The 12,849-nt window shown below is 47.7% G+C and overlaps 2 protein-coding genes across 6 annotated transcripts in view; one reads left to right on the top strand and one right to left on the bottom strand.

The window, feature by feature from the left end:
- Positions 1–728: 728 nt before the first annotated feature.
- Positions 729–1,086, top strand: BRD3OS (BRD3 opposite strand; the record flags this gene model as incomplete). The annotated part of the gene is made up of 1 exon (XM_082327511.1): positions 729–1,086. Exon 1 carries the CDS (start codon positions 817–819, stop codon positions 1,084–1,086), a length of 270 nt encoding a protein of 89 aa, XP_082183637.1. The 5' UTR covers positions 729–816.
- Positions 1,087–4,725: 3,639 nt separating this feature from the next.
- BRD3 (bromodomain containing 3) overlaps positions 4,726–12,849 on the bottom strand; it is a 51,721-nt gene continuing 43,597 nt past the window's right edge. For 3 of the 5 annotated variants that reach the window (XM_082327703.1, XM_082327702.1, XM_082327704.1), the window contains 2 exons: positions 11,134–11,262; positions 5,051–10,375 (listed from right to left, as the gene is read on the bottom strand). In XM_082327703.1, the coding sequence (XP_082183829.1) occupies positions 10,260–10,375; positions 11,134–11,262 (245 nt within the window). In that variant the 3' untranslated portion in view covers positions 5,051–10,259. Of the gene's footprint in view, positions 4,910–5,050; positions 10,376–11,133; positions 11,263–11,554; positions 11,620–12,849 lie in introns of those variants that run through there. The other 2 variants (XR_014229862.1, XM_082327705.1) reach the window with 2 other exon arrangements.

Below are 12,849 nucleotides of genomic sequence, written 5' to 3'. Positions count from 1 at the left end.
CCGGGGGGGGGGGGGGTCGTGGGCGGGTGCGCGGTGGCGGGGGAAGGGGTCGGGGGGCTCGGGGGGGACACGGGGGTCCGGGAAAGGGGCCCTCGCAGGGCAGGGCCCCCCGCTGCCAGGCCGAGGGTGACCCCCGCTGTGCCCCCCAGGTTGAAGCCCTGAAGCGGTGCTGGCGGGAGGCGATGGGTGCCCCAGCTCGGGTACCAGAACCGGGGCTGGAGGCAGCTTCTCCTGCATCCCCGAGTACGTGACTCACTGCGCTCCGTCCGTCGGTCTGGCACCAGCGTGAAGCACAGGTGGAGAATTCATGCACCGGCCTGGGCACTGGTGACCTCTTAGGCCTGACCTCTTAGGCCTGACCTCTTAGGTCTGCCCTACGGCTTCAGGATCCGTTCTTCAGGGAAGCAGAGCTCATCCAGAGCTGCTCAGCCTGCGGAGCAAGCCCAGCGCCGTGGAGCCGCCGCTCGTGCCTATCGAGATGCTCCATGGACTCTCACCAGCAAGCGGCTCGTGTGCGTGTGGTCCCTTTGCAAGACGAAACACGCAGCGGCATCACCACTGGCTAAGCTGTCGGAAGTCCCGGCTTGTTCTTTAAGCAAGGCCAGGCTGCCCGTTGTGATTTTTGGGCGCACGTGTCCCCGCTCCCTCTCCCGAGCGGTGCTTACATCGACCTGGCTCGAGAGTCCCGAGAGCCGTGCCGCCGGGGATGTCCTCCCTTGAGCTCAAAGCAGCAGCCGTTGACCTGGACCGACCCAGCGGGGTGTATTGCGGAGCTGCCGGGAAGGAGCTCTCGTCTCTGAAGCTACCCCTGAGCAGATGACTGACAAAGTAATGAACGGGAGGGTGCCCCTGCCTGAGAAAGCCTTGTCCGAGGGCTACGCCCGGCTGCGGTACAGGGACACCTCTCTGCTCATCTGGCAGCAGCAGCAGCAGAAACTGGAGTCGGCTCCCCCCAACACCTACCTGAGCCGGAGCCGGAGCATGTGGTACTCGCAGTACGGCAACGAAGCCATCCTGGTGCGGGACAAAAACAAGCTGGATGTCCCCAGGGACACGGGGCAATCTAAGTTTTGTGCTATTATGTAGTTTTGGTGGCTTTGCGTTAGAAATCCACACGTGGAGACAAACCAGACTTGCACCAAGCTGGGGGAGATGGGTTTGCACCATCCTCACGACAGAGCTGCGGCTAAAGCAGCGTGTACGGGATGGGCCAGAAAGGCTGTCTGAAGTTTGTGTTTGGTTTTGCTGTTGGTAGCATCAGATTTTGCCTGTCATTGAGTGTGTGTAACAAAAACGGTCTCGCTCGGGAGCCCGTGAGCCTGTGTTTGCTGCCTGGCATCTTGGCAGGGTCCGTGCAGGACCATGTGTTGCTTGCAAGTGGCTTGGGTACCGAGAGAAACACCCGCTGTCGCCTGGGAGCCGTCCCCGGCGGGCAGCTTCCCTTGCTGGTCCTTACGCCTTGCCAACGCTCTGCGAGTGCTGGCGGGGGAGAGGCGAGCGCAGATCCCCTTCCATCGAGGCTAAGATTTTAGGAAGGTGATCTGCAACTACCCAGCCATTACTCGTTCTGCTCGCCCTCTCTGCCTTTAATCGCTGCCCTGGACGTCTCTTACGACCAGGTAACGAAGTGATTTATTGTGGCGCCCTACAGTTTTGTCCCATGCCAAGCAAAGGGCCCTTTCCGATGCCACGGGACTTCTGGAGCCGGCGGAGCCGACTCCCTTCACGCAGGCAGATTCCCAGCCCACGCGTCAGGAAGGGGTCACCACGTGCAGGACAGGTCCAGGAGAGCAACGGAAAACAAAGCTGCTGTAAATAAACGCATCGGCTGCGAAGGGACGCGAGGGAACTCCCGCGCAGCCCGTACCTGCCCCCGAGATCAGTTGTGGAAGAAAACAGCCTACTGAAGCGTGCTTTGCATTTAAGTTTTAACGCACACGGTAGCTTGGAAGGGTTTATCTTCTAATTCGGGATGGGCAGTAGATTTGGTGCATGTATTTTAAAAGTTGTGTCTGGGAGCATTTGTTTTCAACTCACAGAAGGGTTTTAGGAGGGAAAAATACTACAGTTGCACTGCTTGGGAACAGAGGCTGCTCTCAGGTTGTTTCCATCAGAGCCGAATCCCTACCTTGCTCAAGGCGAGATCAAGCTGAGGATCTCAACCCAGCCAGCGCCTACATCTTTGTTAAAAACAAGGCAGTGCCACTTCCAGGGCTGCTGCTGACCGGCCCAGGGTTCAGCATCAAAGTATAACGCTGGGCTTAAGTCGCCAGCTCCCTTTCCGTCCTGCGGCCCCGTGCGCCTAACGGCAGCGCTCAGGCACAGGCTTAACTTCAACCAAATCAGTATTTGATGGTGACTTTGGTATTGATTATCTACCTGTCTAAAATTAGGCACAGTCATTACTTCTATTATATTTATCTAAAACCTCTTGCATTTTTCAAGCACTTTATTTTTTTTTTAACACAGCGAGGAATCATCTCTTCCACCTCTCCCGTGTGGGCTGAACGCTACCCCCCACACGCTCCGGTTCGCTGAACTCCGCGTGCCGAGCAGAGCATACCTGCTTTAACGCGCGATCGTAGAGGTTTGATGTACCCGGCCCCGATCCGTAGCATGCGTACGCACTGCAAACCATAGGCAGCTCATTTTTTTTTAAGTACTATTTATGCACGTGTGGATGTTTGGTACCTTACGTGTGCGCTGACGAAACCCAACCTGCTGATGGAGCTCGGCGCTTCGCAGGCCGGCGCGTTGCTCTGCGCGCTCCAATAGTCCTCTTGATCTTGCCAGGACTAGCTCTGCCTGAGAAATATTTTGGTGAATAAATATTTTTTAACTGGGGAAAAAAAGCCTTCAAGAAGATTCACAGAAGCAGCGGGAGCGGAAAGCTGCCGGCAGCGGTGCTCCTGCACGGAGCGGGCTGTTCCTGGCAGAGCACGGCCCAGGGCTCCCCGGCTCGGCTGAGCGAAGGGGCAAGTGTTTGCCTGACGGGGCCGGCGGCCGGCCTGGGAGCTGCCCCAGGAGCCGCGGGTGGGAGCCAGAGCAGAGGCAGGAGAGGTGGTCAGGGCCTTTCCAGAGCCAGGGGAGAACGCAAACTCCGGGAGTTTAAGGAACAGCGCAGCCCCAAAACCAGCTGTTCATTTTCTTTTCTTATAGAAAAAACATAATTTTTTTTTTTTATTTCAGTAAGAAAGTTGATTATTTTGGGTATAATCGGTCTCTCTTTATTTATGTGACTGGTAAACCAAAATCGATTATTTGAAGAGTGTTAATTGGACTACACAAAAATAAAAACTTTACGTGCATAAATTCTTCCAGGATCGAGGCTGGACGTGACAGCGCAGGAGGAGCGTGACTTGTTCTTCCATCTCTCCGTGACCGTGCTATTTTCCGTAGCGGTGTGTCCTTAGTCACAGCAGGTTTGTGGAGCGGCTGCTACGAGCGCGCATTGCTGTGAGCCAGTTGTGTAGTGGTGATGCACTTGTTTAAAACGCTGTTGTAGCCTCTTTGGTAAAGTGCATTAAAATGATTTGAACGCATCGTCGCGAGCAGCTGGTTTTCTTCTGCATGTTCATCACTTGGCACACGTGAGGATTACAGCTATTCTCACTCCAGGCAGAAGAGGGAAAGCTCAGCAGCTTCTCCCAGTTGGGAATGACCTTAGTTACTGGTGGGGCTGTGGGTAGCCTCCCTCTGCGAGGTCGCAGCGCTTTGCCCGTGAAGACTGGCCACGGCTGCAGGAGGCTCCTGCGGCCGCCCGAGCCCCGCAGCCCTCCTCGCGTCCTAGCGGTGCCTTCGGGGACGAGGACGGCCTCTGGATGTCACACACCGATAACCTCTATCGCTGCAGACATCGGCCTGAGCTGAACCTCAGCTGTCTTCTGCCTAACCTCCAAGTCTGTAAGAAGCAGCGCTGCTTGTGCGGCTAGAAATAACTCAGTCAATGCTAACGAAAACAGCCTCCTGTGGGGCAGCTGCCACACAGATTTTTAGGGGATAGGTTGAACAAATGCTTCCTTTGGGGATATCATTGATACAAGGCACAGCTAAGCAAAACAGGTTTGCTGAAACCTTAGGGAGATCATGGCTTTTAAACCCAGTGAGCAGGAACAGGGTTAGAGAAAGATTAACCCTGGGGAAACCCGGCTGTTGTAACCCGCACCTTATAAATAAACCATCAGGCACGCATCCGAAAAACCTAACAGCAAAACCAACTGGAACGCTCTCCAGCGACCAAAATAGATTTTGGCCACCCCGCAGTCGTGTCAAGGCCCTGCTGTGAATGTAAGCGGCCCCTCGGGCCCCCCCTTCCCAGCTGCACCTGCCACGTCCCGGCCGCCCTGGGCTCGCTGAGCCGCGGGGCCAGCACCGGCGGCGGGAGCAGGTGCCGCTGCCAGTGCCGGTGACAAATTCCCTCTGGTTCCTTCAGGTCCTGGTGGCTTGAAAGTTTCACCTGGGTGAAACTTTCATCTTCTCTTTTTCAGCTGAACTTACCTCAATCAGATGCAATTCCCACATAAACTAAGACCCCTTCAGATTGTAGGCTTCTAGGAAGAGTAAGAGTCCCTCCTCGGCTGCCCTGGTGCCCTGCAGCAGCCCGAGCGCTCCCCTCACCGAGAGAAAGGTGCGCCCAGAGCACAGCTACGCCAGGGGCGGAACCGTGACTCGGAGACCCCAGGCCACGCTTGGCCGAGCCCCGGACTCGGCCCCTGCTCTGAAGGTAGTTTGCCCCGTCGGTGTGGCACTCCCTCAGCGCTAACAGCTGGACTAGCAAAATCGCTTCCAAATTATTTCAAGACTCACGGCACTAGGACCCTTAGAGTATTTATGTTGGTCTCTCAGCAATGCTCTCAACCGACTGCTCGAGCAAAGCCCTACAGCTTCTCAACTGGAGCAAGTGCAACACCTGGAAAAGGAGATGAGGAAAGGGAAAGGGAGAGGAGAGGGGAAAATACGGGATCAAACTGCACACACAAAACAATTTTTCTTTTTATTATGAAAACAAAACAAATGCCCCAGGACCAGGGTCCATGATTACCAGAAACATCAAAGATTACTTTCTAACTCTTTTTTTTAATTCTGTTGTGTTTGAGGCCAGCAATTTGCAATAAACAAGCTAAACTACTTACATTGACTCATTTCTTTTCAGTAACTGACATTTACAGGAATATACTAGAAATGGCACTAAAAAGTTTTAAGAAAAAAGAGTTACGGTAAATTTGCATGCACATCATACAGAAAAGTAACATTTTTTTAAATATTAAAAAAAAACAAAAAACCAAAACAAAAATACAACAACAAATCTTTCTGGATTGGTTATGCAAGTATCAGGGGTGAGTTCTAAGTGGCCTGTGTCAAATCCTAGCTGGTGGTTTATTTATTTTTTAAAAATGACATTTAAAAAGATATGCAAATACCATTTCTTTAAAAAAATGCATCTCATTGTTTTACAAGCAAGATAACGCTGCTAGTGTAATGAATCCTCGCCCTAAATTTTTCTTCAACAATGGAGAACCTGCCCACAGTTAGCCCTAGTGGTAACTGCTTGTGTTTGAGAAGACGTCTTTTTAAAATCCAGTACTAAAAAGGTTGTGGTTTTTCTTTGTCATGCCCCGATCCCTTCCCCCTAGCTCCAACCCCAGCTTTAAAAAACATCATTCCTTTCAAAACAAGGAAAAAATTAAAAACTGGTCTAAGAGTCCCCAAAACAGAGAAAGAACTAGATCAGGTAACTGCAGTCTGCTTCTACCACATAGAGAACGTGGCAAGAGACCTCACTGGGTAACTAATTCATGTATCTACACGTAGGCAGGTGCTTGGGTACCTGTGCGTGCGCGGGGGTGCGTGCATCTGTTACGCACACACTGACAAACAACAGTTACATAGGCCTGAAATATCAGCTCTACAGTTACAAACCCTGTCGGTAGGAAAGTTTAAAATCACATCAATACAAAACCGAAATGATTTTGTAGAGACAACATTTGGTTAGCAGAGAACTGTTGTAGGCAACAGATTCCTTTAGCAGATGGATCAGGGCCTGAGCCCATGGGATGCGGATCTCCCTCTGGTCCCACTGAGCCTACATCTGATGGCACGCCAAGAAACGGGCTGGCCTTACAATCAGATCAAGTTTAACAAAGTTTTTAAAGGTGCAGTAATGCTGGTTGATTGATAATAGGTCTGGTCAGATCTTGTTTTGTCAAACAGGAATTTGTCAGAAAAAACCAGTTTCAATAAAACTACTTGTGTGTATGTATACATAAGAAATCATACTGATTTCAGTGAAGTTTCCCCTGGAAAACAAAGTTAAACTTTGTTCGTTCAAGAAAAATTCTAACCATAAAAATTTCAATCTTTTTTTATTCTTAAGTTTAAAAATGTTACTTCAAGTGTTATATGTTTGATCATTTCAAAGTTATTTCATGACATCTGTACTGATGGGTCATGTAATACAAACTCAGTGAAAGAAATGCTCTATTGTTTCAGCTTCCAACTCATTAAGGGCTGCTGCTACTTACTATGGACTGAAAACAGCTCTTCTTTCCTGGAGACACTCTGATCTGGAGATACAAGAGGCACCACTACTGACATGTCGGGAGATAATGAGCACTACAAACAATGCGAAAATGAAAAAGTGTAAGAACAACGTTTTGAAATGAAGAGTCACCAGTTTCTTTCCTGTAATGAAGGTCATGCCAAAATGGATTTCTCCTGTGAACTGCCATTTCATAGGGAACACCTTACTTTCCATGAAAACCAACAAAGTTTCCCACTAAATGGTAGCCCAAGTTGCAGCTGGGTATATCAAAGATATGCAGGTGGTTCTTCATACTCCTCGGTGGTTTGGGTTGCTTGTTTTCCTTGCAAATCCCCAAGCTAGGACAGGTTTGACAACTAAAACAAAGATCCTCCTCCAGCACTGCAGACAGCCCCAGGCCAGGCCCCTTTCCACCACTTCATGCTTGGTCCCCGACCCTTTGGCTCTAACATTCCCACTGACTGCGGTGGGACAGACCTATGCATCCTAGAGGAACGCCCGTACCCTGGCCGTGGTCAGCGGGGTTGTCCCCAACGTCGGAGGATGGTGGCATGCTGCGGAGCCAGGTCCCCGGGCTTTGTGCGGCGGTGATGCTGGCGAGAGCGGCTGCCGGGCGGGCTGCTATCGCCTCCAACGCCGGCTGCCGTTTGGTCTCTGCACGGGAGCGACCACCATGTTACACCAACAGCATAGCTCAGGTTAATGCATGCATGAAAAGGTTTCAAGCAGGGAAAACTAGGAGCTTGTTTATCCCAGTTGCCATGGTATTGAATCGGTTGCAATTATTTTAATTAAAATACTAGTTGGTTTTGATAATGCAAGTCTCAGACAATAGGAGAAACACAGATGAAACCCAACCCCTTTAAAAAAACCTAAGCTCTTAATTAGGTGTATATTAAATTTCCTCATAGTAAATTCTGAAAATATATTACTAAGGATCTGTCTAGGCGAAGACTTTTTTTAAGGGCAGAATTTAAAAACATATAGGAAGTAAAAATAACCACATTGTTAATGGAAAAGAAAAATCATTAATTTCAGTAAGAATCGCCCTAGTTCATCTGCTTTCAAATACTAATGGGAAACTATCTGCAAAGACTTGAGAGCCTCCTGCCAATGGGCCAAGCACCCCGGTAACTGCAAAATGAGCCAAGGATGCCAGCGACTTATAGGAGGAACTCAGTGCCTCACAGCAACACAGCATCGCGCGCTCAGCCCTCAGCAAAAAAATGGGAATTCTTTTCTACAGCAAGCTGTGGAGAGTGCGTTACTGCTGCTATACAGACAAGACATGGACAGAGGCACGTCAGCTCTACGAGACGCACATCTGAACGCTCTGAAATGCTGATCTTTGAAAGACAGGTTTTTAAAGACAGATGCCTAAGTGTCTAGCTAATAAAAGCTCAGTCGATGGGCAGTAAGTGATGGGTCGCTGACTGCGGATGCAGTTAGAAGTGCAAACCACGGAGTGCTAATAACAGGCTGGCCCTGCGCTTCCCCAGCAAAGGGACAAACCCAGACACCACGCATCCCAGGGCGCGATCTCCCGTCCTAGCTCTCGGAGGCTGAGCGTACAATGAAAATCACGTGCTGGGGCTGAGGAGTCCTCCAGGGCCACTCACCTACGTGAAAAATAAAAGCTGGTGCAATTTGCACCACAGGGCCTCTGGCAAACCGCTAACAGAGATCGCGGCAGGGTGAATTTTAGGGCTAGCCCATAATAGAGAGGCAGCCTTGGGGGCTGGTGCTGGGAGAGGGAAAGGCATAACTGTCTGTTAAACTCTGTATATTTTTTTCTTTACAATAAAAAGTTAAGAATTTACAATAAATTTCTGCCCCTCAGATTACAAATTTTATATAATTATAGAACTGGTATTTTCCTAAAATTGGATTATAAAAGAAAAACCCACTGTTCTACCAAAAAAAAAAAAAGAGACGGGTAAAAAGACCTCTGGAAATATTACAGAGAAAATAATAATGTGCTGCATCAAGAAATTGTATCTAGCTGTATGTCTCCAAAATCTGTACAAAACAGGAAAAAAGGGGGCTGGGGTGAAAAGGTAAAGAAGGAAGAAAACAAAACCAACAATGAACACACCAAACATAACAGAGCACCAGACACACGATAGACTGGACTGTAGCACCTGTAGGTATAGAGTCCACTGGATTTAAATAAAGTCTCAGATTTTTATTTGTTTTTGTTGCCGTCGTTTTTTTTAATCTGGTTCAAACCACGTTAAAAGTCTGCATTTCTGCTGGTCTGCATAATGCAGCTTTGCTTTTGTTATTTTTTTAGTAGGCTTTAAATGACCAATGGTGTTTAATAAATAAAGTACTTGTATATACATGAAATTAGGGACAGTGAAAACAGTGTATTGCAGCAATGCAGGTCAAAACATTAGGCTGGACTAAAAAAACTGCAAGCCTTAAAAAAAATTACTCTCTTCTTTTTTTCTCCCTCCCCTCTTTTTTCTTTTTATTGAGGTAAGCATTTCAGTATCTGGAAACTCGCACCCTGCACGACACAGAAGTAGCGTTCCCTTTCTAGGAGCTCACTACTGAAACGATAAGGAGGGGAAAAAAAAGAAAACCAAAACCCAACGCACACAACGTCCCTCTCCAATTCCCCTGCCAGCTCAGCCTCAGCTGGAGCTCCAGTGCTCCTTTATTTTAAGCCCAGACTGAGGTGCTTGTCATGGAGAAAGTACTTAAGCATGTGTCTAATAAGGAGCACATGACTTGCCTTGTCACGCTGCAGGGATCACTCTGAGGTCCAGCCGAGAACTTTCAGCCAAAAACTGTTTTCAATTAAATGAAAACTTTTATAGAGAGCGTCCATTTCCTAGAAATTATCTATTTGATGTTAAAAATAACATTCCCAAGAAACTTCAGTGTCCCTTGCTCCCTTCTTCCCAACATATCCCCAAGAAAAATGAAAATTTTGGAGTGGAAAAAACAAGAAATGCAACCACTTACATTGCTCATGTGCTTAAAGTTAAATTCATGCTTAAATACCTTCCTGAACAGGTGCCTATGCCTCTACCAAGATTAAAAAAAAAAGCATGTTAGCAATCCACAGTACATGAGAATTTTTTTGTTTTTATGTAAAAAGATGATAGCATCTGACATTTTCATCACACTGTAGACTTCGAGATTAAGAATACTAGTGCTAATAACAAATACACCAACTAGTTCAAAAGCTAACATCTTTCAGATACAGTACCATTTTACAGAGATTTCTTTAAAAAAAGATTTTTTTTTTTTTTTTTTTTTTACCTTGTGTGAGCCAGGCAGGCTTATTAAAAGAGAACATTCTGGGAAGAGGGAAGGGGCGGGAGGGAAATGTACTACAAACCTTGCAGAACTTTCTATTTATCTCCTGCTAAGAGTTCAAAGTTCTTCCATTTTCAACCAATCTTCTTCAGTTAAAATGTATTTTAGAGACTTTATGCAAAGGGAACTATTTGTCATAAAGTCTAGTCACACACACACACGCACGCAAAGATCTTTGACCTATGAAAAGAGCGCCCCCCAAAAAATGGAAGATACCTTTTATAACACTGAATTAAAAAATAAAATAAAAAAGTCAGAGAAAGAGAGAGGAAAAAAAACCTGACCACCACCGTGGAACAAGAGCAGTATATTAAGGAGAGGAAGGAACACTGCAGAACATCAGTGAGGGTGATGTCCATTTTGTGTTTTTTGTGTAAGTGTCCGTAACTCATTCCGAATCGCTGCTGTCCGAGCTGGAGCCGCTGGAGCTGCTGCTCCCGGACTCGGAGGAGCTGCTGCTGCTGAGCCGGGAAGGGCCTCCGGAGGGAGCTGAGCCAGATTTCTCTGCGGGGAAGAAGGCAGCGATGTGGTTACTTTTGCAAGGAACTGAACTAGAGAAATTCTGCCCACAGCCTTCGTCCTCTGTGGCTTTGTTCACAACTTCGTTTTGCGTGGGCAGCTTATTTACCCACAGCCTTTGCTTGCCGCAACGAGGCCTGTCCCGTCAGTGGATGTCACGGTTTCTCAGGGTGCAGGTGACCACAAAAGTTTGGGATGTGCACAGGAGAGCACAGCACCTGGGGAGCTGTGTCCAAGCCTTGCGTGCTTCAGTGCAACCTCTGAACCCAAGAAAGCCCTGTTTGACTTGTGCGAAGCTGGAAGAAGCTTAGTTCGCACTGGAAGAACCTTTTGTACCATTTTCTCACACTATTGCACTATGTGGGGGCTTCGGCTTTTTTAATCCCACAATGGAGAAAAACCACCCATTAAATGCTCTGGGGCTACTGGTCTGTATGCACAGTCCTGCACAGGCTAACCAGAGCAGATGATCCTCCTCCTTCTGAAGGATTAATTGCCTCCAAGACACCTCACATTTACAACCCAGGAGAGCTTCCACCTGGAGAGGGACCAAAGCAGCCCCACACAGAAGCTCAGTGCCCAGCAGTAACTTGCTGTGCGCCGGCACTAGTGACCACCCGGGGTAGCTGTCACAGAGATAAACCCAAGGCTACAAGAAGGCAGCAGTTTTGCCTCAGTGAGGAAGTCTATCTACATACACAACTTTTTGGGCACTGTTAGCACAGTAAAACCAAAGCCATTACCTTTCTTTGCAGGTTTCTTGTTGTTGTTTAGCTGCCCACTGACATCTTGTAACCGTTTTTCTAGTTCTTTCTTCTTTTCCTGAGCTAACTCTTCTTTTGACTTTGCTGCTTGCTTTTTTCCACTTGCAGCTGTGGAGGAGGAACGCACAATTTCTGAAACCGTATGGTTGCAGGCAAAAGAGAGTGGACATCGCTATTTTACAGGGCATGTAAATCTGTGCAGCCACTCTGCAGTGATACTGCTAAGATCACGTGACCACGCAGCAACTACACATCCTAGATAGGGGACAACACATGAAGTTGTCTAGATCATCCAATCACCATCATCCTGTAACACGCACTTTTTAAGAGAGATCTTCTGGAAAGTGTTTTAGAAGATAGAAATATCCATGTAATAACTTTGTAGTTACAGGTTACTTACCAGCCAGTTATATGGTCAATAATTACACATTTGTAATTACAGAATTGTTACATGGGTTTTCTGCCCTGTAAAATAAAGTGTCCCATTAAAGGTTGTCAGAAGTAAGCATCTGCCATTATAACTTAAGAACCTCATGCAAGAATCTACTGTGGTTTATGTCGCTTTAAATATAAAATAAAACAAAAAGGACAAATTAAAACCCGACTGAGGTAAAGGCTGGCAGACACCACGAATATAGCTGCATCAGTTAGGATGGAAACGGTGAGAAGTACCAGCAATACTCATATTTCTGAGCAGAAGAAATATCCCTCCAAAGGAGGAGTAATTGAACACAGGTGTTGGCCAGTATCAGAAGCACAAGACAGGGGCCAGACATTTTGCCTGGTCCAGCAAGGAAATACCTACAGTTCTGTGCGCTCTTTTAAAGTGATGATTTAAAAAAAAAAAAAAGAAAAAACAAAAAAAAAAAAGAAAAGAAAAGAAATCTGGAAAGCACAGTCCCAAGAGGGTGCACCCCTGAACACTAAGCATTGCAATAGAGAGCAGACAGGAGAGTCCGGCTGGGGTCAGGCACGTCAGCCTGCCAGCCCAGGGTGTACCAGTCTCAGAGGAGCGGACGGACAGACATCTGAGGTTATCTGCGTTACTCTGCGCTTTGGTTCCAAAACAAAAGGATGCGTCTTGTTCCTAACCACTCTGGAAAATCTTTTCCTCAGCTATTCCAACAGTGAAGGACCCGGGGCGGGGGGAAAAATCAAAGCAGTGTATTAAAAGGCAAAGAGCGTCAAAGTCTGAGCTTTGCTTCGGCCTACCTGGAAGTCCTGTGGTGAGGAAATGGAGGTGCTCTGCAAGCGTTGTGAGTAGCTATTGTGTTATACTCAATAGGACAACTCCCTCTTAGCTGACAAGCAGACGGACAGAGCCAGGACCACTTCAGGTAAGTGACCCTACTGCCGTTCAGCTGGAGCTAAACTCTCAAGGGACTGCAACAATTCACTCTGTGGATGAGGCACAGAGCGCCGTCTGTCCCATACTGAACCGTACACTCGGCAGCGCATTAACTTTAACCCTCTGATCTGATAGAGACTGAGGGCAGTATGGTGATCAGGCCATCTAGGAAGATCAGTTTTGGGGTGAATATACAACTCAGACACTTACACCCAGAATCCACAGGTTGCCCAGGTAACTTTGTGCAAGTTATTTATTCCCTTGCTGTTTTGGATCCCAACCATCCTTTCTGTTTCCTTCCTAATTAGATGCTAAACTATTCAGGATAAGAAACTGATCCTTCCAGT

Source organism: Platalea leucorodia (genome assembly GCF_965183815.1).
Source record: "Platalea leucorodia genome assembly, chromosome: 15".
Lineage (NCBI taxonomy): Eukaryota > Metazoa > Chordata > Aves > Pelecaniformes > Threskiornithidae > Platalea > Platalea leucorodia.
This window is presented reverse-complemented; position numbering and strand designations above follow the sequence as displayed.